The following is a 24,684-nucleotide window of genomic DNA, read 5'->3' on the forward strand; positions in this document are numbered from 1 at the left end:
ATGGGGAGAAGAGCAATGGGGGCAGGATACCTGAACACTGGCTCCAACCCTGCAGGCAAGTCTGCTCCATCTAACTCCATATGCTTTGGGCACTGCAAAGGCACACAGAAGTGCATATACCACCCAAACACACCCTACACACACCATACACACACATAAGAAGAAGAAAAAAGTCATCTTTATTACTTAAGTCAACTTTATTTTCAAAGTGCTTGAAATATATATATTAAAAAAGAAAAAAAAAAAAAAGACAACGGCAGTCTAAACATAGCACAGACCAGATCCATGATTTTCAGAGAGTGCTTGAAGGGCAAAGGGGACAGAGATAGAAAGAATTCAACATTTCTAGCTTCAGAAAGAGAGCCCAAATCAGTCAGAAGGTCTATTGGTTACAGGTTCTTTACAAAGGTGTCTACCTGCAATAAAAAGAAAATCCATGAGTTACATTTCACATTTTCAGCAGATTACTCAATGGTCCATCCACAACACACATGTGTCCAGTCTCATGGGTTTTTGTGAGTAAGGGAAAATAGGCCTAGAGAAGAAACATGAGCTGCCCAGTCAGATAGGCAGAGGTGGGATAGCATACAAAGTCTTTCCTCTCTCTTTAGAATGCCTTATAGGAGGAAGTCAGCTGGTGAGCACACTTTACAAGTCAATTATTCAACAATTATCGACCCAACAAACTTCAGAATAGGAATTTTATTTGTAACCTATACAAGATCCTTCCAGCTTTGGAGTGTAAATGCAATTTGAGATGCAAAGAAAGAATCCAATATAGTGAGCTTTGTTTAAGGCAGAGACCAGAAAGATAAAAGTACAACACTGAAAAACTACCAGAAAACAGGAGCTGAAGTACTACCCACCTTTCTCATGAGCTCTTCTTGTTTGACGACTTCTTCAGAAAAATCATCAGTGACATCCAGCACCAACACTGGAACACTCTGCAGAGCCTCAAAGTGCAACCTGAAGGCAAAAGTCAGTCAACTAAGCCAAGCATCACATATCAACTCCTGTAATATCCAGAGAGCAGATGGCAGTTCATGCAGCTTCCTGGTAACACAGCATGTAAACCACATTTTAAAAAAGGAACCCCATAAAGTTGCTGGAATGTAGAAGACCGATTTCTCTCTAGTTTTGAGACATCTTTCTAAAATATTTGAAGGAAGGAAAGAAAGAATGAAGGAGGGAGAGAGGGAAGGAGAGAAAGAGGGAGGGAGGAAGGGAAATAAGGAAGGAAGGAAAGAGAGAGAGAGGGAGGACAGCAGGGCGAGAAGCAGATAGGGTAGGAGTAGAAAGGGAGGTATGCAAGCCAGTGCCAGAGAAACAGAATCTAATAAAAGTCCCTTGGGAGGTGCAGATTGTATTTAACACATTTTGGTGGTGGAAGATGTAGTACATTTCCAACTTCTTTATGGGGCTGTGCATTGAGCTTCTGGTTCAACATGGCTGTGGGAAGCAGGCTTCTGTCTTGCTGTTCGGCACTGGCACTTACTTGGTTGACTTGTGAATAAACCAGTCTTCGTGCTGTCCATGTAGCTGCTCAAGATAGGCCAACTGGATGCCCTTCTCTTCCACCCTGGCCCTCTGGTACAGTCTCTTCAAACAAATCTGAAAGACACCCCTGTTGTTATAACACAGTCTCAGAGAACCTGAATATCCACACAATGCCTGCATACCTACTTTGAGCACTACATGCTATGATCTTATTTCTGCTACCTGTCTGTCTGTCTATGCATTTACATTTATTTATTTGTGTATGTATATATGGATGCACTAGGATATCTTGAAGCTGTAAATGTACACCATACACTTGCACCACTTTTTGCAACCAACTTACGTGGGTGACTTAGGAATTAAACCAGGGCCATCAGGCTTTGCAAACAAGTGCCTTTTACACCTGAGCCATCTTCCCATCCCCATCTTCTGCTATCTTGTTTTCTTATCTAATCAGAACTCTGTACCATTCCCTTTACCTTCACCTTAAACTTGCTCTTTCCTTGGAGTTTTTCCTTTGGCAAAAAGTATTAATTCAGCCAAGCCAGGAACCTGGGACTATCCTTCTTTTCCTCTTCCTAAACTTATCAGGAAGTCACCAAATTCCTTTTAATCTCTTCTTGCTCCTCCTCTCACCTCTGCCTAGCCAGGTACTCATGACCTCTCATCTAGACTCCCACACAAACTTTCTGCCTCTCTGTCTTCTGGAAGAGAACACAGACCTTACAGGCAGGAGGTCCACAAGTCAATCAGTTGTCATGGTGTACTTGCCTGAGATCCTGGTGGGCTGCTCCTTCCCAGCCCTCCATCCACAGGTAGCTAGCTGTAAGGATTCTCTGCACTAAGGCCCATTATGGAAGCTTCTGGCAAAAGCTGTTCTCTCCTTCCAGTTTGTCTCTTAGTCCAGCCAGCCTTCCATGATATGGCAACTAATGATACTGGTATCCTTGCTTAAGATGCTGCATTTCCCAGGTTCCTTACTGGCTATAGCCATAACCACAGGCTTCAAAGAGGCAGAAACTCTCCTTCCTCAGCTTCTCAGGTGCTAGGATTACAGACATGGACCACCATGCCCAGCTTGTGACTAGCCTTCTACTTATAAAGTGGTTAAGTTGAAACTTTTCTTTCATATTCTATCAAGCACTCAGTCTGGAGAAGAATGCAGCCTTTGCCAGGAGTGGTGGTGCATACCTTTAAAATCCCAGCACTTGAGAGGCAGAGGTAGGAGGATCACTGTGAGTTCCAGGCCATCCTGAGGCTTCAGTGAATTCCAGGTCAGCTTGGACTAGAGTGAGACCCTACCTCGAAAAGACAAAGATAAACAAATAAAACAATTTTATTTTATTTTATTTATTTATTTTAGAGGGAAGCTTGACACTAACTTCCTTTCCTCTCCTTTTATAGAACTCCAGGCTGCATCCATCTGTAGGCCTGAAGTTCTCTGGCTCAGAGAAGGGTGTCTCCTTTACCTGTCACCCCTCCTACTTGTCCACACTTTCTTAGTTTCTCCTTGCTCACTCTTCAGCCAGATTTGGCCTTCTTCTTGTGGAAAAAGCCAATCTCCTTCATACCTCCAAACCTTTGCTTTCATTGTTTGTTTTGCCTTCTTTCATTATTTAATAGCAACTGTCCAAGAACATAGTAACCTACCACTGACTGAGGACTTTCCTTTTCTTTTTTTTTTTGTTTTTTTGAGAGAAGGTTTCACTCTAGCCCAAGCTGACCTGGTGCAAACTCATGGCTATTCTCCTACCTCTGCTTCCCAAATGCTGGATTAAAGGTGTGCGCAACCATGCAAAGCTCTAATATCATCTTTATGAGATAGATCTCACACTATAACCCCAGCTGACCTGGAGTCACTATTCATCCTAGGCTGGCCTCAAATTCATGGCAACCTTCTTGTGTCAGCCTCCCAGACACTAGCCACTATGCTTGACTTTTGGAATTGTATAGTATAGATAGTAATAAAACATGCAACAGCAAGTCAAGTGCTGAACTGTGTGTGAGGTGTGGATTCTGAGTGCACTGTTTTGGATGTTCTCAAATTCCTACTTCTACGGAGCTTGTCCTTCACTGGGGTCCCAGATTACTGTGTGCTGCTGTGAGCTTGGAACTGGTTAGGCCCTGGGAAACAGACCACCAGAGGTTTTGTAGATATATCAGAGGACAGAGGGAGGTCTGTACAGGGCTAGGAAGGCAGAGAGACTAGCGGATACCCAGAGCATAGGGCTAGAATCTTGTCTTGTCCAGGACTGAGCAAGGAGTCCAGTTGCACAGGTGGTCAATAAATGTTGTGTGTATTCATTTTATTGGATCTAGTCTCTAGATCTCCACTTACCTTTTACCTACTTTCACTTATTCAATTTCCTTTTGTCTTCTTCTCTCTTTCTACCCCTGCAAGCCCATTCTCGCTGCTGATAGCTTTGAGACCTTTCACCTTGGTTCTTCTCTTCTCCTAACTGCACAGATTTGTTAAGCAAGAGTCTTGAACCGCTGAACCATTTTTCCACACCCAAGCTTGTCAATATAGCTTTAACTTTCCAGCTTCCCAAATTCTTGCCACTCATAAGCAATGTGATTAATAACTTCATACTTTGAACAAGTTTAGCATATACATTTGCCTATTCCCTACCTGTTAAAAATGTATGTAAAGGGCTGGAGAGATGGCTTAGTGGTTAAGCGCTTGCCTGTGAAGCCTAAGGACCCTGGTTCGAGGCTCGATTCTCCAGGACCCACGTTAGCCAGATAGATGCACAAGGGGCCGCATGCGTCTGGAGTTCATTTGCAGTGGCTGGAAGCCCTGGAATGCCCATTCTCTCTCTCTACTTGCCTCTTTTTGTCTTTATCCTTTTTTTTTTTTTTTTTTTGGTTTTTCGAGGTAGGGTCTCACTCTGGTCCAGGCTGACCTGGAATTAACTTTGTCATCTCAGGGTGGCCTTGAACTCATGGCAATCCTCCTACCTCTGCCTCCCGAGTGCTGGGATTAAAGGCGTGCGCCACCACACCTGGCTGTCACTTTCAAATAAATAAAAATGAACAAAAAAATTTTTTTTTAAATGTATGTAAAAAATGTCCTACCATATATTCTACTTGTTTTTCTTCCAGACATGATGGTTCATGCCTGTAATCTCAGCACTTGGGAGGCTGAAGCAAATGAATGTTGTAAGTTACAGGCCAGCTTGGGGGACAGAGTAAGACCCCTCTCAAAACAACAATATTCCAGATGTGATGGCACACACCTTTAATCCCAGAATTTAAGAGGCAAAGGTAGGAGGATAGCCATGAGTTTGAGGCCACCCTCACACTACTTTGTGAATTCCAAGTTAGCCTGGGTTAGAGCAAGCTCCTACCTCGGGAAAAAAAAAAAAAAAAAAAAAAAACCATCAGAACAGAAATAATGTTTTTAAAAAATTTTTTTGGAGGGCTGGAGAGATGGCTTAGTGGTTAAGCGCTTGCCTGTGAAGCCTAAGGACCCCAGTTCGAGGCTCGGTTCCCCAGGTCCCACGTTAGCCACATGCACAAGGGGGTGCATGCGTCTGGAGTTCGTTTGTAGAGGCTGGAAGCCCTGGCGTGCCCGTTCTCTCTCTCTCCCTCTATCTGTCTTTCTCTCTGTGTCTGTCGCTCTCAAATAAATAAAAAATTTTTAAAAAATAAAAAAAAAATTTTTTTGGAAGCAAGCCCAACAGACTGGCTTCCCCCACCCCCCAAAGATTTATTTATTTATTTGAGACAGACAGAATGGGAGAGAAAGAGAGAGAGAAAGGGGGAGAGAGAGAGAGAGAGAGAGAGAGAGAGAGGGAGAGAGAGAGAGGGAGACAGCGTGTGTGCCAGGGGCCTCCAGCCACCGCAAATGAACTCCAGATGCATATGCCACCATGTGCATCCAGCTTACAAGGGATCTGGAGAACTGAACCTGTGTCCTTAGGCTTCACAGGCATGTGCCTTAACAGCTAAGCCATCTCTCCATCCTTCTTCTTCTTTTCTTTTTAGTAGTTCCAGAGTTTTCTAGCACATGGCTGGAGCATAACATATTCAACAAGTCCCCTTTGATGAAACCCATGGGTTATTTTCAATACTTGGCTAACACAAACGTTGCTTTGTACACAAAGCAGTTTGCCTATGTATGGGCTCAATCCCAAGCGCCAGGACTAACATGTCAAAAGCATAAGCACTTCCTCAGGGGTTAACTGATATTCCCACACTCAAAAGCTAGGAGTTCCTGGGCTGGAGAGATGGCTTAGCGGTTAAGCGCTTGCCTGTGAAGCCTAAGGACCCCGGTTCGAGGCTCGGTTCCCCAGGTCCCACGTTAGCCACATGCACAAGGGGGCGCACGCGTCTGGAGTTCGTTTGCAGAGGCTGGAAGCCCTGGCGCGCCCATTCTCTCTCTTCCTCTATCTGTCTTTCTCTCTGTGTCTGTCGCTCTCAAATAAATAAATAAATAAATTTTTTAAAAAAAAAGCTAGGAGTTCCAAACCTGGCAAAACTACTCTTTCTCTAAGAAAGTAGTGAAAATGAGCACTTCTTAAATGTATACACACACACACACACACACACACACACACACATAGGGAGAGAGAGAGAGAGAGGGGGAGAGAGAGAGGGGGGGAGAGAGAGAGAGGGAGAGAGGGAGAGAGGGAGGGAGAGGGAAGGTGGGAAGGAGTGAGTGAGTCATGTTTTCAAGTATAAACAAGACAAAACAATTCTTATAAAAGCTGTAATTCTTCATTCATTGACTGCAAACAAACAATGATGCTGGCATGGCTCTATTAAAATAAGCTAACAGGGCTGGAATGATGGCTTAGTGGTTAAGGTGCTTGCCTACACAGCCTAAGGACCCAAGTTCAATTCTCCAGGTCCTACATAAGCCAGATGCACATGGTGACACATGTGTCTGGAATTTGTTTGCTGTGGCTAGAGGCCCTGGCATGCCCATTCTCTCTCTCTCTCTCTCTCTCTTTCTGTCTGTCTGTATCTAATCAATAAATAAAATAAGATAACATTTCCTTCTTTAGTATTGATCTGCTTAACTGAACAAACATTTCTTCCCCTGGAAGTCTAGGTAAAAGTCCTCTTTTAAGATGTGACACAGTTTTTACTTTACTGACATGGTCATAATGAACTCTTTGTAAAAAAGATCCCGTGAAGCAGCTGGTTATGGGGCACATGCCTTTAATCCCAGGATTCAGGAGGCAGGGGTAAGAGGATTGCTGTGAGTTCAAGGCCACTCTGAGATGACATAGTGAATTCTAGGTCAGCCTGGGCTACAGTGAGACTGTACCTCAAAAAACTAACAAACAAACATACAAGATCCCGTGAAGTAGCTCTGACTTCACTCAGCCTTCACGGGGGAGTTACACCTGATTGTGTACAGAACAGACAGCACAGGGTTAGGTGGCAGGGAAGAAGCCTTCAGCCAGTCTTCTCCTAAACCTGCTATTAACTAGCTGCTTGTACTCTGACAGGAACTGGACTGTGACTACTGCTGGGTCTGCTCACTGTGCTCCCAAGGCCACATCCAGCTGTCCAGCTGTCAATTTGCTCCCATGCAACCCCTGAATACTGCCTCCAGGCTTCCTGGATCCAGCAGAGCCAGGCTTCTTGAGGCATACTTTCTACTTTCTCTTCTGGATTCTTTTTTTTTTTTTCCCCCAAGGTAGGATCTCGCTCTAGCCCAGGCTGACCTGAATTCACTATGTAGTCTCAGGGTGGCCTCAAACTCATGGTGATACCCTACCTCTGCCTCTCAAGTGCTGGGATTAAAGGTGTGTGCCACCATGCCCAGCTGGATTCTCTTAATTTACTTTTTTTTTTAGAGAGAGAGAGGTAGATAGAAAGAGAATGGGGGCACCAGGGCCTATGGCTACTGCAAACAAACTCCAACACATGCATCATCTTGTGAATCTGCCTTTACATGGGTACTGGCCAAATGAACCTGGGTCCTTTGGCTTTGCAGTCAAACACCTTAAATATTAAGCCATCTCTCCAGCTCTCTTCTGGATTTTAACACAGTGGAAACAGAGAGAGCCAGACATTTCTAATTCTTTCTTTCTTGTTTACTTTTCTTCCCCTCCCTCCTTTCAACTTGCCAACTTTTAGAATTTGGAGGACAAGTGGACAGGAGCCACAGGCCTTGCTAAGGCCTGTCTCACACACTTTAAGTCAGTGTTTGCAGATCTGTGGCTGGACTACTGGGCATTGACATAGTCTTTTGCACAGACACATTTTAACTTCTGAATTACTCTTCCTTGGGGTTAAGGTACCTCTCTAGGCCAGGTGACTTCAGGGGAAGATATGGACATTCCTGGGTTTCTTCATCTAATGCTATGAAATTAGCACTAAAATCCCCATCCAATCCCCAAATGAAATCTTTTTTTTTTCCCCCTGCCATTAAGTTGCAGTAATTCTTCAAGTCCCCTCATTCTATACAAGGTGGAAAACTCCAACTATTCTCTCCAAAGACCAGCACCAGTGGTAATCACCATCACCACTACCACTGCTCCTTCACCTAGGGCACTCAAGAGTGTACAAGAAGTGAGGGGCACTTCCTTGCTTTCCTCATGGGTTCCAGTGTCTGGGTCCACCATCTAATCCCCAGAGACCAGAACCTGTGAGGTGGCTAGGGAGCACTAATTTACTCCCAGGAACAAGTCAGCTCACCGCCTCCTTTTCTCCTTCCTGCACTGTCACCGTGGCGCCAAGCCGATCATGCTGACGTTCTGTCTCTCTTGAAGTAGGCTGGTCAGTCAGCACTCTTTCTTCTCGCAGTGCCTAGTATTCCACCTCCTGCTTCCAGTCCAGTCATCTCAAGACTCCCATATGAAACATGTTGGCTTTTCTAACACTGCCAAAATCTTCACTGTGTCTAACGCTAAAGCACCTCAAACCTGGAGAACCAGAACCTTACTTCAGTCACTTCATACTATCCTATTTGAGAAGGAGCTTCTCTCCTGCCACTCAATGAATCTACTCTCTACCTCTAAAATACACTCACGGAGCCGGGCGTGGTGGCGCACGCCTTTAATCCCAGCACTCGGGAGGCAGAGGTAGGAGGATTGCCATGAGTTCAAGGCCACCCTGAGATGACAGAGTTAATTCCAGGTCAGCCTGGACCAGAGTGAGACCCTACCTCGAAAAACCAAATAAAATAAAATAAAATACACTCACCTTCATAATGTACAATGAAAACCATTGAAAGCAACCACTTATTTAGTTAATGCACCTGACTTCAGCTTATCCACTTCACAGAAGATTCCTCTCAGACCTCCGCCCTCACTCACTCCTCACCGAACCTCTACGTCAGTTTTTGTTTTGTTTTGTGGTAGGGTCTCATTCTCTAACCCATGCTGACCTAGAATTCACTAGTAGTCTCAGGGTGGCCTCAAACACACAGCAATCCTCCTACTTCTGCCTCCTGAGTGCTGAAATTAAAGGTGTGTGCCACCAGCCTGGCTTTGACTTGATTTTATTTGAAACCTTAGATTCCACTTACTTCTTGTGGAATCATCTACCTCCTCCTGTGATCCAGCTTCTTCATCGCAATGCAGAAACTCCTGATACAAAGATGTTCCAAATCAGGTCCCAGTTCCACTCAAAGGCATCTGTCCTGGCTGTCCCTTCCTGAAGTGAGGCTCTTTTTTCCAGTCCTCTCCTTAAGCCTGTATAAGTCTTGTGACAGAAATGTCCATTTGTTCTCTGACTGCTCTATTCTCGGGCTTCCTTCCCCATAGGCCTGATCCCATCTTTGAAAAGTACAGCCTCTGCTTACAGACAGCTATCTGCTTTCTACAATGATGGGGCACACCTAGCACCTGACTGCATTTGACAAGTATGTCTCAAAAGCTGACAGGACTACATCTCTCAAAAACTACCTTGCCTTGACATGGACTCAACTCCAGAAGAGTGCTTAGAGATCTAGTCTGAGCCGGTGGAATTCAGTGGAATGCTTTCCAGGGCTAGCCAAGGTCACTGTTCATCAGCAGAAGCCAGGGACCAGTACTGTCTCCAGAAGCTCCTGTTATAACATCACTGTGTATGCAAGGCTAGCTCCAAAGTCCAAGTCAGAGAGCCAGAGATACATTTCTATAGCCCATCCTGCCTTACTGGGGGGGGGGGGGGCTCAAAGTTCAAATGAGTAATAAACTAGGGCTTTACAGAACACATGAGGAAATTCTTCTCTCCCTTCTCATATCCTAGAAAGCAAAAGAAACGGTCTAGAGATGGCTTAGCAGTTAAGGCACTTGCCTGCAAAGCCAAAGAACCCAGGTTCGATTACCCAGGACCCACATAAGCCAGATACACAAGGGGGTGCACTCATCTGGAGTTTGCTTGCAGTGGCTGGAGGCCCTGGCACACCCATTCGTTCTACTTGCCTATTTCTCTCTCTCTCTCAAATAAATATATAAAAATAAAACTTAAAAAGAGAGAGAGAGAGAGAGACCGGCCACTACAGCCTCTGACAATGGAAAAACTGAGGTCAAAATTTGTGAGTTACATACCTGGAGGCACAGAGATTAAAAACAGCCCCCGCCTCCCACCCCTGCCAAAAAAACACCCAATTTGTTCTGCCTCATTGCTCCAAGATGGACTCTTCTATGCACAGCTACTTGTTTGAGCATGCTTGCTATTGCACGACTGTGGGAAATGGGCTGCTTAATCTAGAACTGAAGGTATCCACTTACTGCTCTCTGCTGGACAATGCCTAACTTCTCCAACTAGAAAATCAGAGACTTGGAAAATATCACCTCTTGAGGTTTTACACAGCTCTAAAATCTAGGGCTTTAGGTTCAAAGTTACCTGGGGAGAAGCCTGGAGATAGATGAAGCCATGTACACAGACACGATTGGCAAATGCCTGCAGGAGAAAAGAATGCCAGTCCTGATAGATGTGCCATTCAATGTCACTCAGGGAACCATTTTCAAAAAGATTCTTCGCAAAGACATACCTGGTTGGAAACGCAAGTGGGATAGGGTGAGGTAAGAATGGGAAACAGAGGGAGAAAGGTTCAAAAGAGAAACAAAAAAAAAAAAATGACCAACTTGTTCCATGTCTCTCCAAACCATTTACCCATTTTAGCTCAACAGCCCTTAAGAAATCCAAATTATTATTGTATTTTGAATTTGCTTTTATTTTATTAATTATTATTATTATTATTATTATTTTTTTCAAAGTAGGGTCTTACTCTAGTCCAGGATGACCTGGAATTCACTATGTAGTCTCAGGGAGGCCTTGAACTTATGGTGATCCTCCTACCTCTGCCTCCCCAGTGCTGGGATTAAAGGTGTTTGCCACCCCACCCAGCCTATTTTATTTTTTGGCATGTGTGATGTGTGTTCGTGTGTGCCCACACATGCAAGACACATGCAGAGGTGAGAAGACAATGTTCAGTCACTGTTCCTTGCCTTCTACCTTGATCATTTGAGCCAGGTTCTCTCGTTCTCACTGTTGTTTATGTGGTTGTTCATTACTACATTTGCCAGGCTAGCTAGTCCAAGAGCTTCCAGGAAGTGCTCCTTGTCTCCACCTCCCTTAGCACCCTACAAGTTCTGGGATTACAGAAGTCCTGCCAGGAATTCTGGCATTTACATGGGGTCTGGAGATTCAAACTCAGTACTTAAGCTAGTGCAGCAAGTACCTTATCCACTGAGCTATCTCCTTAGCACAGAAATCAGAATTCTTAAGCTGTATCTCTCTCCAGGCTCTATACTAAGACAGTACCTTAGACATAGAGAAGATTCATGCTTCAGTTTTTCATGCAAAATAATACCCTATAAAACAAAATTATAAGAGAACTGAAAGGTCCCGAGAATTTTTTTGACTAGCAATCAATGAGAACACATACTAGAGTACACATATAAACTTGAACTTTGAGGCTTCCTTATTATTACTGCAAGACTCCAAATAAAACCCAAGTGAATGAAGGATAAAGCCAGATTCCACATTTCATCTCAGGACTGAGGGCTTCTGGGCCTCCAGCTGCTAAGCCATCCTTTTGTCTAGTTGAGAAGTGGAGGGAGCTTTCTTTATGTGGTGCCAGCTATGGAGCAGGAAATCCATTCCTACTGACTTCAGTGCTTCCAAGAAAGTACTTTCCTCATACACCAGGAGTATTGCTCCCTCTGCTGCAGAGCTTCTAAGTCAGATAAAAGAAGACTAAAGCTGAAAGTCTAACTAGCTTCTTGCTCGGCTTACTTCTACAACAACAGGAGGATCTGGTAAAGTAGGAAATTGGAATTAAGCAGACCCCACGGCCTCAGAAGGGGCAATTTTGTGTTCAAACCTCACACATCCTGATGCAAAACAAAATTTACATCCTAAACAATGAACTTCAGTTTCTAAGGCAACGCTTAGTGACTAGAAGAATGAAATGCAGAATCTGTGTGAGTGGCTAAGGGAAGTACAAACTACAAGGCTAAGAGTGTCATCCTTAAGAAACCAGGTTTCAGAGTATCTCTGTAATATTTCATCCCAGTTGCAGCGTTTACAAGCCACGACACCTGGAGAAGCCCCCTGACTCTTGGCCCACTGTTGTGGTGACTGCATGTAACACTCTTAAAGTGCTTAGAGGGGCCTGTGCACATAGCCTTTGACATCTTAGTTATCAGAACTGCCTTTCCTAGCTATGAAGAAGCTAGTTTACCTTTTAATATCAATACTCGTGAGGCAGAGGTAGGAGGATCACTGTGAGTTCAAGGCCACCTTGAGACTATAGAGTGAATTCCAGGTCATCCTGGGCTAGAGCAAGAGCCTACTTCAAAAAAAAAAAGAAGCTAATTTGGAAATTCCACAGGTAAACTTTCCTACTCTGGAATGTTTCAGCTTACAGGCTAGCTAGGGCAATAAGAAAAGGTAACTTTCATAAATCAAGCAATGAAAAGATGAAAGTTAGATCTTACAAATAAAAACAGGCCTGGCCCTGGTTCAAAGCTCAATTCCCCATTACCCACATAAGCCAGAGGCACAAGGTGGCACACACATCTGGAGTTCGTTTGCAGTGGCTGGAGGCCTTGATGTGCCTATTCTCTCCCTCTGCCTCTTTTTCTCGTTGTCATTCTCAACTAAATAAACATACAAAAAAAGGGGCCCTTGCCTCTCCTGGATGAGTACTTCCCTTACTCTCCAAAGGTGGTGATGATGGGTGTGAGGGGCAGAAGGACAGTTGCTAAGCAGAGGGAATAAAAAACCGCAGAGGCTATGGAGAGGAACAGGGCAGAAGGACCTGCAGTAAGAGCTCTGTTCTAAAATGTTAGTGTTTCCTTTAACTCAAAAAAGACTTAGATTTTTTCCTTTCTGTCATCCACTCTTTGCAAATAGTCCATGTTCCTCCTGTGGAATGCATACTTTACACATGAGCCTACCACATATGTGAGTATTTAGTTTCTGCTGGAGTAACATCCTTATGGAAGAAAGGACTGGGCCTGTTTTCTCTGGTGTAGCTTAGGGCCAGGCTTGGTGCCTAAGCACAAGACGCATTCAATAAATCTGTGCTGAGCAAATGAACAAAGGAACGAATGTCTACTGCTTTGGCATTAGAATTGAACACAGGCTCTGGGCATGAGAAGAACCATTCTACCACTGAGCCACAGCTGGGCCCTGAAATCAATATTTTAAAAGAATGGAAAGCCTAGGGCTGGAGAAATGGCTTAGCGGTGAAGGCAGTTTCCTGCAAAGCCAAGGGACCATGGTTCAATTCCCTAGGACCCATGTAAGTCAGATGCACAGGGTGGAGTTCATTTGCAGTGACTGGAGACCCTCATGTACCCATTCTCTCTCTGTCTCAAAAATAAATAAAAAAAAGAATGGAGAGTCTAACATAGAGTCTCAATACCCTCTATGTTAGTTTCCTAGTTACCCTTTCTGTCTGAAGATGCCTCTAGTGGAAACACCTACAATGCTAGTACTGCCCACAGTGTAACCAGTTCCTGCCTATTCCTTGGTAAGTAAATGTCCAGAACCAGGTAGGCTTTTGTTTGTTTGCTGTTTTTTCCTGAGGTAGGGTCTCACTCTCTAACCTAGGCTGACCTGGAATTCACTATGTAGTCTTAGGCTGGCCTCGAATTCAGATCCTCCTACCTCTGCTTCCTGAGTGCTGGGATTAAAGTTGTATGCTACTGGATTGGAGAGATGCCTTAGCAGTTAAGGCACTTGTCTGTGAAGCCTAAGGACCCAGGTTCAATTCCTCAGGACCCAAATAAGCCCTATGTCCAAGGTGGCACATGCATCTGGAATTCATTTGCAGTGGCTAAAGGCGCTGGCCAGCCCATATTCTCCTTCCCTCCCCCCTCTCTGCCTTTTGCTCTATCTCTCTCAAATACATAAATTTTTTTTTTTCCGAGGTAGGGTCTCACTCTAGTCCAGGCTGACCTGAAATTCACTATGTAGTCTCAGGGTGGCCTCAAACTTAGGGTGATCCTCCTACCTCTGCCTCCCAAGTGCTGGGATTAAAGGTATGCGCCACCACACCCCGCTTAAATACAATATTTTTTAAAGAAAAGTTTGTGTAGTCGGGTGTGGTAGGATTAAAGGCGTGCGCCACCACACCCCACACCCCACTTAAATACAATATTTTTTAAAGTAAAGTTTGTGTAGTCGGGTGTGGTGGCGCACGCCTTTAATCCCAGCACTTGGGAGGCAGAGGTAGGAGGATCACCCTAAGTTTGAGGCCACCCTGAGACTACATAGTGAATTTCAGGTCAGCCTGGACTAGAGCAAAACTACCCCAAAACAACAAAAACGAAAAAGGTTTGTGCTATCACGCGTAGCTTTTTTTTTGGGGGGGGAGGTTTCGAGATAGGGTTTTACTCTAGTCCAGGCTGACCTGGAATTCAATATGGAGTCTCAGGGTAGCCTTGAACTCACAGCGATCCTCCTACCTCTGCCTCCTAAGTGCTGGGATTAAAGGTCTGCGCCACCACACCCGGCCTTTTTTTTAAAATTGAAGCAGGGTCTCACTCTAGCCCAGTCTGGCCAAGAACTCACTCTGTAGCCTCAGGCTGGACCTGAACTCATGGCCTTGAACTTGGAGCATGAAGCTTTTTAAATTTCACTTTATTTTAGAGAGAGAAAGAAAGAGAATGGGTGCTCCAGGGTCTTTCAGTGGCTGTGAACGAACTCCAGACACAGGCCCCCTTGTGCACATGTGTGAAAGTGCATGCTTAAGTCACTGTGCATCTGGCTATGTGGGACCTGGAAATTTGAACATGCATTCGTAGGCTTCACAGGCAAGTATCTTCACTGCTAAGCCATCTCTCCAGCCCTTCCTTTTTTTATTTTGAAAAAAATTATTAGATTATTATATTTATTCAGGGAAGTATAAAACCAAGGGAAGAAAAATTGATACACCCATGTGGTGGGCCTGGAAGAAACATGAAAAGAGATTTAGAGAGAAAAGAAAATACGGAGAGCTCCTGCCATGTGGAGGACAAGAGGGGGTAAGAGAGCCCATGTGGGAGTAAGGGCGGGGCTCTCACCTTATCTCAGCCCAGCCAGGTGAAGATGAGGGAAGCTTTCCAGAACCTAGAAATTCAAGAGCCAGCCAAGAGACTCATGTAGCTGCTGCTGCTTTTTAAATTTTCTGTTTTTTTTTTTTTTTTAGTAATAGGGTCTTGCTCTTGCTCAGGCTGACCTGGAATTCACTATGTAGTCTCAGGATGGCCTCAAACTCACAGTGATTCTTCTACCTCTGCCTCCTGAGTGCTGTGATTAAAGGCATGTGCCACCACTCCTGGCTCTTGTAGCTTCTTTTTTTTTTTAATTTTTAAATTATTTATTTATTTATTTTTATTTATTTGAGAGAAAGAGAGAGAGAATGGGTACATCAGGGCCTTTAGCCACTGCAGATGAACGAACTCCAGATGTATGTACCCCTTTATGCATCTGGCTTATTGGGTCCTGGGGGATCGAACCTTGGTCCTTTGGCTTTTCAGGCAAGTGCCTTAACCACCAAGCCATCTCTCCAGCCCTCATGTAGCTTTTTAACAAAGCATTTCTATCAGGCATGAGGGCACACATTTGTAATTCTAGCATTCAAGAAACAGAGGCAATAGGATGAATATAAGGCCAGCTTAGCATTGTGAAGTCAAGGCCAGCCAAGACTAAATAGTTAAGACTCTGTCTCAAAAAACAACAAACAAAAAACAATAATTGATGCCAGCTTGGTAGTGCATACCTTTAGTCTCAGCACTTGAGAGAGGCTAAAGTGAAGAGAGCTCAAGGACAGCCTGGAGCTAGAGAGTAAGTTCTAGGTCAGCTTGGGCTTGAGTTAGACCTTGCCTAAAAAAAAGAAAAATAGGGGCTGGAGAGATGGCTTAGTGGTTAAGGTGTTTGCCTGCAAAGCCAAAGGACCGTGGTTAGATTCCCCAGGACCCACTCAAGCCAGATGCACGAGGTGGCACATGCGTCTATCTGGAGTTTGTTTGCAGTGGTTGGAGGCCATGCTGTACCCATTCTCTCTCTCTTTCTGCCTCTTTCTTTCTCTCTCTCTCTCTCTCTCTCTCTCTCAAATAAACAAAAAAATAAAGTTAAAAATATTTTAAAAAAATAGCCAGGAGTGGTGGCACACACCTTTAGTCCCAGCACTCAGGAGGCAGAGGTAGGAGGATTGCTGTGAGTTGGAAGCTACCCTGAGATTACATAGTAAATTCCAGGTCAGACTGGGTTACAGTGAGACCATGAGATAGTTTTTATAATGTTTTAAAATGTTAATAAAAATTGATATAAAGAACAAAAATATAAATTAATTTAAAAAAAAAAAAGAAAAACCAGAAAAAAAACCCGCCCAAAATTATAAAAAATACAAACCTAAAGCATTTGAAATTAACAAAGAAATTTTGTTTTGTTCTGAGAGGTCTCTCACATGGTGAGAGTGGCCTACCTCACTAAGGGGCCAGAACTCAAAAGAACAACTATGAAAATTTCTATCCAGGCCTGGTAACCATAAGTCTCTTAGCTTTATAGTGCTAGAGACAAAGCTTGGGACAGGACAGAGAAAGGCAGCAGTGGCAAGGCTACAGCAGAAAAAGGACATAGTCCTGGAGCCAAAATGTTTATGGGCATACATGTAGCTTATCTGAAAAGCATGCCTATAGGAAATGCTATAGCATTTCCTTCACATCTTGCAAGATTCTGAGTGTCCTTAGAATCATCACATGTCATTTACAAAGGGGACCCTTATTTTTTCTCTCAGGAGGCCTTATGGAAGCAATAAGAACCAAAATTAGCTTATTTAGAATTAAACAGGCAATCAACCTAGTGTCTTTAGCAGTGAAAGACAATGAAAATGGAGCATTTCCCATCTTAAGAAATCAATAGGGCTCAAGATAGGTAATTCTGTTCCAAAGCATAATTTCTCCCACAAAAGTTACTCACAACCTTCAAGTTCAAACCCCAGCAGTGTACATATCGAGCCAGCCTGACTTTGTTTGTGAAGTGGCTAAATACAAATAATAACCTGGTCTCTCATGGCTGAACAGAGCCAAGAATCTAGAGCCTGGATGGGCTAGCTATTAAAAGCCCTTCAACATTAACGAGATGGCCTAGCAAGTAAAAGTGCTTCCAATGTGAGCATGAGGACCTGGGTTTGGTTCCCTAGCACTCACTTAACTGCTGGGCATAACCATGCAAGTATACCTGTAACCCCAGTCCTGTGGAGAGCAGAATGGAGAATAGCTGGGATTCATGAAAATGACAGCTCAAGATTCAGTGAGAGCAAGGCGGTGGCACACACCTTTAATCCCAGCACTTGGGAGGCAGAAGTAGGAGGATCACTGTCAGTTTGAGGCTAGCCTGATACTCCATAGTGAGTTCCAGGACAGCCTGTACTACAGTGAGACCCTTCCTCAAAAATCCAAAGCAAAGCCAGGTGTGGTGGCGCATGCCTTTAATCCCAGCACTCATGAGGCAGAGGTAGGAGGATTGCTGTGAGTTCGAGGCTGCCCTGAGACTCCATAGTGAATTCCAGGTCAGCCCAGGCTACAGTGAGACCCTACCTCTATAGGCCCAGGTTTGATTCTCCAGTACCATGTAAATTCAGAGGCACTAAGCAGTAAATGTGTCTGGAGTTTGTATGCAGTGGCAGGAGGCCTTGGAATGCCCATATTCACTCTCTGCCTGCCCCCTTTTCTTTGTCTCTCTCTCTCAAACAAATATTTATTGGGGGGGGGAGCAGGAGGGGGGGAGGTAGAGAGAGAGAACATGAATGGGTGTGCCAGGGCTTCAAGACACTGCAAACAAACTCCAGACACATGCACCACCATGTGCACCTGGCTTACATGCTGTTGGGGAATTGAACCTGGATCCTTAGGCTTTCCAGGCAAGTGCCTTAACTGCTAAGCCCATAATTTTTAAAAAAGGAAACATAGAAATGAGAGAAAAGTGGAAGACACCAGATGTTCTCCTCTGGCTTTTGAAGACATACAAAGGATACACACATGTGCACACACATATGCATATGTGCGTACACACACACACACACACACACACACACACACACACACACGCACACTTGCATATACCTATCATATATATTAACAAAAAAAGCACTTAACAGTTGCTCCCATAAGTGTCCAAGATAACACCTTTCCTCATAAAATGACATGGAGACAGAAACCAGTTTCAGATGTAAGTTTTCTAGCTAGATATCCTTTCCTGAAGAATGACAGTAGGTGACTGGATTGCTTAGATTGTTCTTTTATTTACTTATTTTTATGTTTAAAATATTTTATTTATTTATTTGAGACCACACACAGAGAGAATGGGTGTGTCAGTGCCTCTAGCCACTGCACACGAGCTGCAGAAACATATGTCATCTTATGTGGGTATTGGGGCACTGACCCTCAGTCCTTAAGCAAGCACCTTAACCACTAAGCCATCACAGCAGCCATTATACTGTTTTAAGTACAAAAATTTTAATTCCATCAGCTTTTTTTCCCTCCCTCCCTCCCTCCCTCCCTCCCTCCCTCCCTCCCTCCCTTCCTTCCTTCCTTCCCTTCTTTCTTTCGAGGAAGGGTTTCATTCTAGTCCAGGTTGACCTGGAATTCACTATGTAGTCTCAGGGTGGCCTTGACTCACTGTGATCCTCTTACTTCTGCCTCCCGAGTGCTGGGATTAAAGGCATGTGCCACCACACTCTGCTTCTTTCTTTAAAAAAAAAAAAAAAAAAAAAAATATATATATATATATATATATATATTTATTTATTTATTTATTTTGAGAGAGAGAGAAGAAAGAGGTAAAAAGAGAGAGAGAAATGGGCATGCCAGGGCCTCCAGTCACTGCAAAGGAACTCCAGATGCATGTGCCACCTTGCACATCTGGCTCAAGTGGGTCCTAGGGAAGTAAACCTGGGTGCTTTGGCTTTGCAGGCATGTGTCTTAACCACTAAGATATCTCTCCAGCCCTCAAAGTAGGTTTTAGTGGCTAGACAAACACCATGTAGGGCCTATGCAAGAAAATACATGCTAGGAACTGAAGAGATGGATTGGTAGTTTAAGGTACTTGCTGCAAAGTCTGACAGCCTGGGTTCAATTCCCAAGTACCCACATTTGCAATAGCAGGAGCCTTGGCACATTCATATTCACTCCTTACAAATAAATGGTTCTGTTTTTTTTTTTTTTAAGAAAATATATGCCAAACAGCGTGAGGCTTGTGGCTGACAGAACGTGTGGCATCTTACCTGTCACTGTACACAGACCTCTCAAAGATCTGAATGGGCTTCTTGGTCTGGATAAGTTTCTTGGGGAACGGCTCCAGTTGTACTTTCAGGCGGCTCATAAAGGAAAATGTCTGGAATGTGTATGACCATCGCGCTGGTTCCCTGTACATCATGTTGAGCAAGTTTCCAAGACTTTGGGCAGTGTCAGCCTACGGGAGAATAACAAAGAGAACCTTCTAGAAAGTGTATTTATTTCAGCATATGCCCTGTCCCCCCTCCTCACTTCCCAAGAAGGTTCAATAATCAATGTGAGAATCACAAAAGTTTCCTTTTACTAAAGAAATATAGTTAGCTGAAATGACAGATAGGAAAGACTGTCCCATGGTATGAAAAGAATTTGATGAAGCAGATGACATGCCAACTCTGATATAATAGAAAAGAGCAGAGTAAAACCCATACATGAAGTTCACACAATCACTGCCCTGATCTACCACATAGCTCTCAGACTAAATGATGGGGCAGTGAGTCACTCTGTCAGACATGGAGGTGGACTGTGTACAGGCTAATGCACCAGGAAGCTTTGGACTACAAAAGGGAGAATGTCTGGGAACAAAAACCATAAAGACCTACAAAATTTCTAAACAAGCCCATCTCTGCTATAGAAAAATTACAAACATCCTTCAAATGTGTAAACAAAAGGATAATATTTGGGCATAAAAACATTATGCAACCGAAAATGCATGAAGATCTATGCACACAGAGAAAGTTATTTCCCAAGATAGGAGAGACAGATATATCTCAACAAGATTCAAGAGATTGTTAAAATAAGAAGCATTTCATGCCGGGCATGGTTGCGCACACCCTTAATCCCAGCACTCGGGAGGGAGAGGTAGGAGGATTGCCGTGAGTTCGAGGCCACCCTGAGACTCCATAGTGAATTCTATCTAGGTCAGCCTGGGCTACAGAGAGATCCTACCTCAAAAAACAAAACAAGACAAAAACAAAAAAAGCCAGGCATGGTGATGCCCTGCTTTAATCTCAGCACTCAGGAAGCCTAGGATAGCAGGATTGATTGCTTTGAATTTGAGGCCAGCCTTAGACTACACAGTAAATTCCAGGTCAGCCTGAGCTAGAGCAAGACCCAACCTCAAAAAACAAAACAAACCAAAACAATACAAACAACAACAACAAAAGCAAATAATAACTAAAAAGGAAAGCTGAGCATGGTGGCGTACACCTTTAACCCAAACAGGAGGCAGAGGTAGGAAGACTGCCATATTTCAAGGCTACCCTGAGACTACAAAGTGAATTCCAGGTCAGCCTGAGCTAGAGGGAGACACTACCTCAAAAAACAACAACAACAAAAACCCCAAAACAAACAAATAAGCAAACAACAACAACAAAACCCTAAAAACTAAAAAGGAGTCTCCAGTTGAGCAGCTCAACTTCAGACAGCTTTCCACACCCTCCCCTCCCCCATGTGCCAGAGCCAAGAACCACTGGAGATCTCAGAATGATTAGAGATCAGTCACCCCCTCAAACAGCACCCAGCACAGCTGATTGGAAGAGTAGACCCACCTAACCAGTGAGCTCACACCACAGTGCACCACAGAGGGAACCAGCTTCACACTCAATGTAGGTGAGATAGAAGTCACCCCAAACAGTCACTGGGCTGTTTTACTCTGATGCAATACATAACCCAAAGCCTGGTATATAGGCTTCCACTGGAAGTGGTCGCTGCACCATCCATATCAGGGCAAGGTGCTAAAGAATCTCAGGGAGGGAAAAATCCAAAACCTAGCCCACCTAGATAAAAATACTAATTTGTTAGAGCTTATGTAAGTTGAGACTACTTTGCCATTATTAAATAAGTTGTGTGTTCAGGTCAACTTTTGATACTTTTTTCTTTTAAAATCATTTATTTTAAAACATGAAACCCAAGCTTAATAAAAACCACAGAAGATCAGTGGAACAGAATAGAGGACCCAGATGTAAGCCCAAGTAGCTATAGCCACCTGATATTCGATAAAAATGCCCAAAATGCTCATTGGAGAAAAGACAGCCTCTTCAGCAAATGGTGTTGGGAAAACTGGATATATATCTGCAGAAGGATGAAAATAGATTCTTCTCTCTCGCCATGCACAAGAATTAAGTCCAAATGGATTAAAGTCCTTTACATCAGACCTGAAACTCTGAAACTCTGAAACTACTAGAGGAAAAAGTAGGGGAAACCCTCCAACATATTGGTCTTGGCAAAGACTATGAATACAACCCAATTTCTCAGGCAATAAAACCACAGATTAATCACTGGGACCTCATGAAATTGCAAAGATTTTACACTGCAAAGGACACAGTGAAAAAAGCAAAGAGGCAACCTACAGAATGGGAAAAAATCTTCGCCAGCTATATATCTGATAGAGGATTAATATGTAGGATATACAAAGAACTCAAAAAGTTAAATAATAAGGAATCAAACAAGCCACTCAAAAAATGGGCTATGGAGCTAAATAGAGAGTTCTCAAAGGAAGAAATACGAATGGCATATAAGCATCTAAAAAAATGTTCTACGTCACTAGTCACCAGGGAAATGCAGGTTAAAACTACATTGAGATTCCATCTCACTCCTGTCAGATTGGCCACCATCATGAAAACAAATGATCATAAATGTTGGCGGGGATGTGGAAAAAGAAGAACCTTTCTATACTGCTGGTGGGAATGCAATCTGGTCCAGACATTGTGGAAATCAATGTGGAGGTTCCTAAAATAGCTAGAGATTGATCTACCATATGACCCAGCTATAGCACTCCTAGGCATATATCCGAAGGAATCATCTCATTTCTTTAGAAGTACGTGCTCAACCATGTTTATTGCTGCTCAATTTATAATAGCTGGGAAATGGAACCAGCCTAGATGTCCCTCAACTGATGAGTGGATAATGAAGATGTGGCACATTTATACAATGGAGTTCTACTCAGCATTAAAGAAAAACGAAGTTACGAAATTTGCAGAAACATGGATGGACCTGGAAAAGATTATACTAAGTGAGGTAACCCAGGCCCAGAAAGCCAAGCACCACATGTTTTCTCTCATATGTGGATCCTAGCTACAGATGACTGGGCTTCTGAGTGAGCATGAAAATACTTATTAGCAGAGGCCCGTAAGTTAAAAAAGGAGACATAAAGGGAAGAGAAACAAAGGGAGGAGGGTACTTAATAGGTTGATATTGTATATACGTAAGTACAATGATTGTGATGGGAAAGTAATATGATGGAGAATGGAATTTCAAAGGAAAAAGTGGGGGGGGAATTAACATGGGATTTTTTTTCTAATCATAGAAAATGCTAATAAAAATTTAAAAAATAAATAAAAACCACAGAAATTACATGGACAAGAACTTTAATTATTTGCCAAGAAAAACAATGTTTCCTAAAGAAATAAAAATCAAACCCCAAACCCAGTTTTAAAAAACAAAGACAAAGTACAGTAATACACAGCCATGGCCCTACAGAGACTGGAGAGATGCGAGGCTGGCTCGGCTCAGATGTTATGGTCTCCTGGGGGCAGATGTGGGCAGAGGGGCAGTAATTAGGAAGCAAACATAAACTCACACACACACACACACACACACGTGTACATATACACATACATATATAAGGGAAATGACACACAACTGTTAAGGTTAACTCAAAAAAGATCCCCTCACAGGACCCTAGTCACTTTGGGTTGCCATCTAAGTACCCACTCTGGACTGGGCAGAGTTGGACCTAGGCAGGATGGGCAGTGGAGCTGGGGCTGGGAACTGCATAGTGAGATGGGGTAGGTGGGCGCTGGGGGACCTGGTCAGGGGCTGCTCCTAGTGACATCAGTGTCCTTATCCCTCTAAACCTTCCTCCCATCTGACCAGAGACCTGGGTTTGGCTGGTAGTACAACCACCAGATGCTGGGGTTCCTGAGATGGGGGTAGAATGGCGGACAGCCATAGGCAGCTGGCCTGCCGCCCCTTGGGGATGTGGAGGGGTCACAGGGATAAGTTAGGCAGGTGACACTCAAAATATAGGCAAGGTAAAAAAAACACACACACAGTGACACAAGCTGCCCTCTCTGCCAACAAGAGATCAGAGTGGGCATCCCCTTCTTCTTCCCCTTCTTTCTCCTTTCTTCAGCCTCGGGGAGAGAAAAGTCAAAGGCAGGGCCCGCAAACAGACGGTCAGCACTCCCAAGACAACACAGGTCCACAGCCACATCCGGGCAGTACCTGCCACTCGTGCTATGTCCATGCAGCATTTGTTTCAGAGAGGCCCCAGGGCACACACAGGCACCCAGGTGGAAGTGCCCGTGCCTCCCTCTGGACCTGCATCCAGGAATGTGCCCGGCACACAGGGCCCAGGGAAAACACTGGGTTGGCTGGCTGCAGCCGATCTCCAAGGCCCATACTGTCTGGCAGCTTCATTCCCACTTCACAGGTAGGAGGACCAAAGCCATAAAGACCTTGGTCCAAAGTCCCCAGGATGCTTGTTCCTGCGGACATGGCCCTTCTGGGGCGGCACCTGCCTGGGGAGGAGTGTCCAGGCCCTTTGGGCCACTTGTTGATCTGCAGCCCCTCACCTGCAACACCCCATGAAGAACTGAAGCAGCAGCTACTCCAGCCCTGGCTCCTAGGCAGCTGTCAGCCTCAACTCTAGGCTGTTTTCAGAGTCACACTTGATGGCTCTGGGTCAGCCAGGGGCCCCCCGGGGAGGCTGGGAGTGAAGTTAGTGATTAGTCCCAACAGGGGGCATGTGAGGCTGGGGGCTCATTCATGGCCAGTTTGAGTCCAGCCCCTGAGGCTGCTGGGCTCCAGAGATACTGTGCCTGCCGTAGGTGGAAATGGAATCAGAGAGAGAAGGAAAAGGGGGGCAGCGTCTTGCTCCACCTGCACCCCAGCCTGCCTAGGAGATGACAGATGTGATCAGTGCAAAAAAAGCAAAATGGATGAAGCTGCCACTCTTCAGGAGGATGAGGGATGAGGGAGTTTGGCACCAAGAAGGTGGCCAGTGAACAACCAGGGCTGTGTGTGGCACCTGCTGCCCAGGGAGGCATGGGTACCTCAGGCAAGGGTGGGCACCGAGGAGACAGTGATGCTGAGCAGGAGGCAGAGGAAGGGCTGTGCCCAGGAGGAAACTCTGGGAAGTGATAGGAAGGGCCAAGTCAGCCAGGTGGTCAGAAGGAAGAGCTCGATGCTAAGGAGATAGGGAGGTGTGTGGAGGGGCTGCATTTGTGCAGGTGAGCAGCAGGGAGCAGACCTGCCCAGCAGCTGAGGATGCCAACCAAGCACAGGGCCTCTTGCTGCCTGTGAACTGAGAAGTGACCTGTGGAAGCACCAAGGGCAAGGTGGCACCAGAAAAAACTTGGAGCTACTGGAGGGAAGGAGGGTCTCGAGTGCAGGAGTTGCATGGATGGTTACCTGCAGAGGGAGCCTGTGGGAACCAAGGACCTGACACAGCAAGGCTCAGCGAACACAAGTGGGTGGCAGGTGTGGGGGGCTCAAGGCCAGGCAGGGA

The 24,684-nt window shown here is 44.6% G+C and overlaps 1 protein-coding gene across 2 annotated transcripts in view; it reads right to left on the minus strand.

Moving 5' to 3' along the window:
* Positions 1-233: 233 nt before the first annotated feature.
* The window catches only part of Dguok (deoxyguanosine kinase), a 61,670-nt gene continuing 37,219 nt past the window's right edge, over positions 234-24,684 (minus strand). For both annotated transcript variants that reach the window (XM_045152756.1, XM_045152757.1), the window contains 5 exons: positions 19,166-19,353; positions 10,291-10,438; positions 1,496-1,611; positions 867-966; positions 234-416 (listed from right to left, as the gene is read on the minus strand). In XM_045152756.1, the coding sequence (XP_045008691.1) occupies positions 390-416; positions 867-966; positions 1,496-1,611; positions 10,291-10,438; positions 19,166-19,353 (579 nt within the window). In that variant the 3' untranslated portion in view covers positions 234-389. The remainder of the gene's footprint in view (positions 417-866; positions 967-1,495; positions 1,612-10,290; positions 10,439-19,165; positions 19,354-24,684) is intronic.

Source organism: Jaculus jaculus, chromosome 6 (genome assembly GCF_020740685.1).
Source record: "Jaculus jaculus isolate mJacJac1 chromosome 6, mJacJac1.mat.Y.cur, whole genome shotgun sequence".
NCBI lineage: Eukaryota > Metazoa > Chordata > Mammalia > Rodentia > Dipodidae > Jaculus > Jaculus jaculus.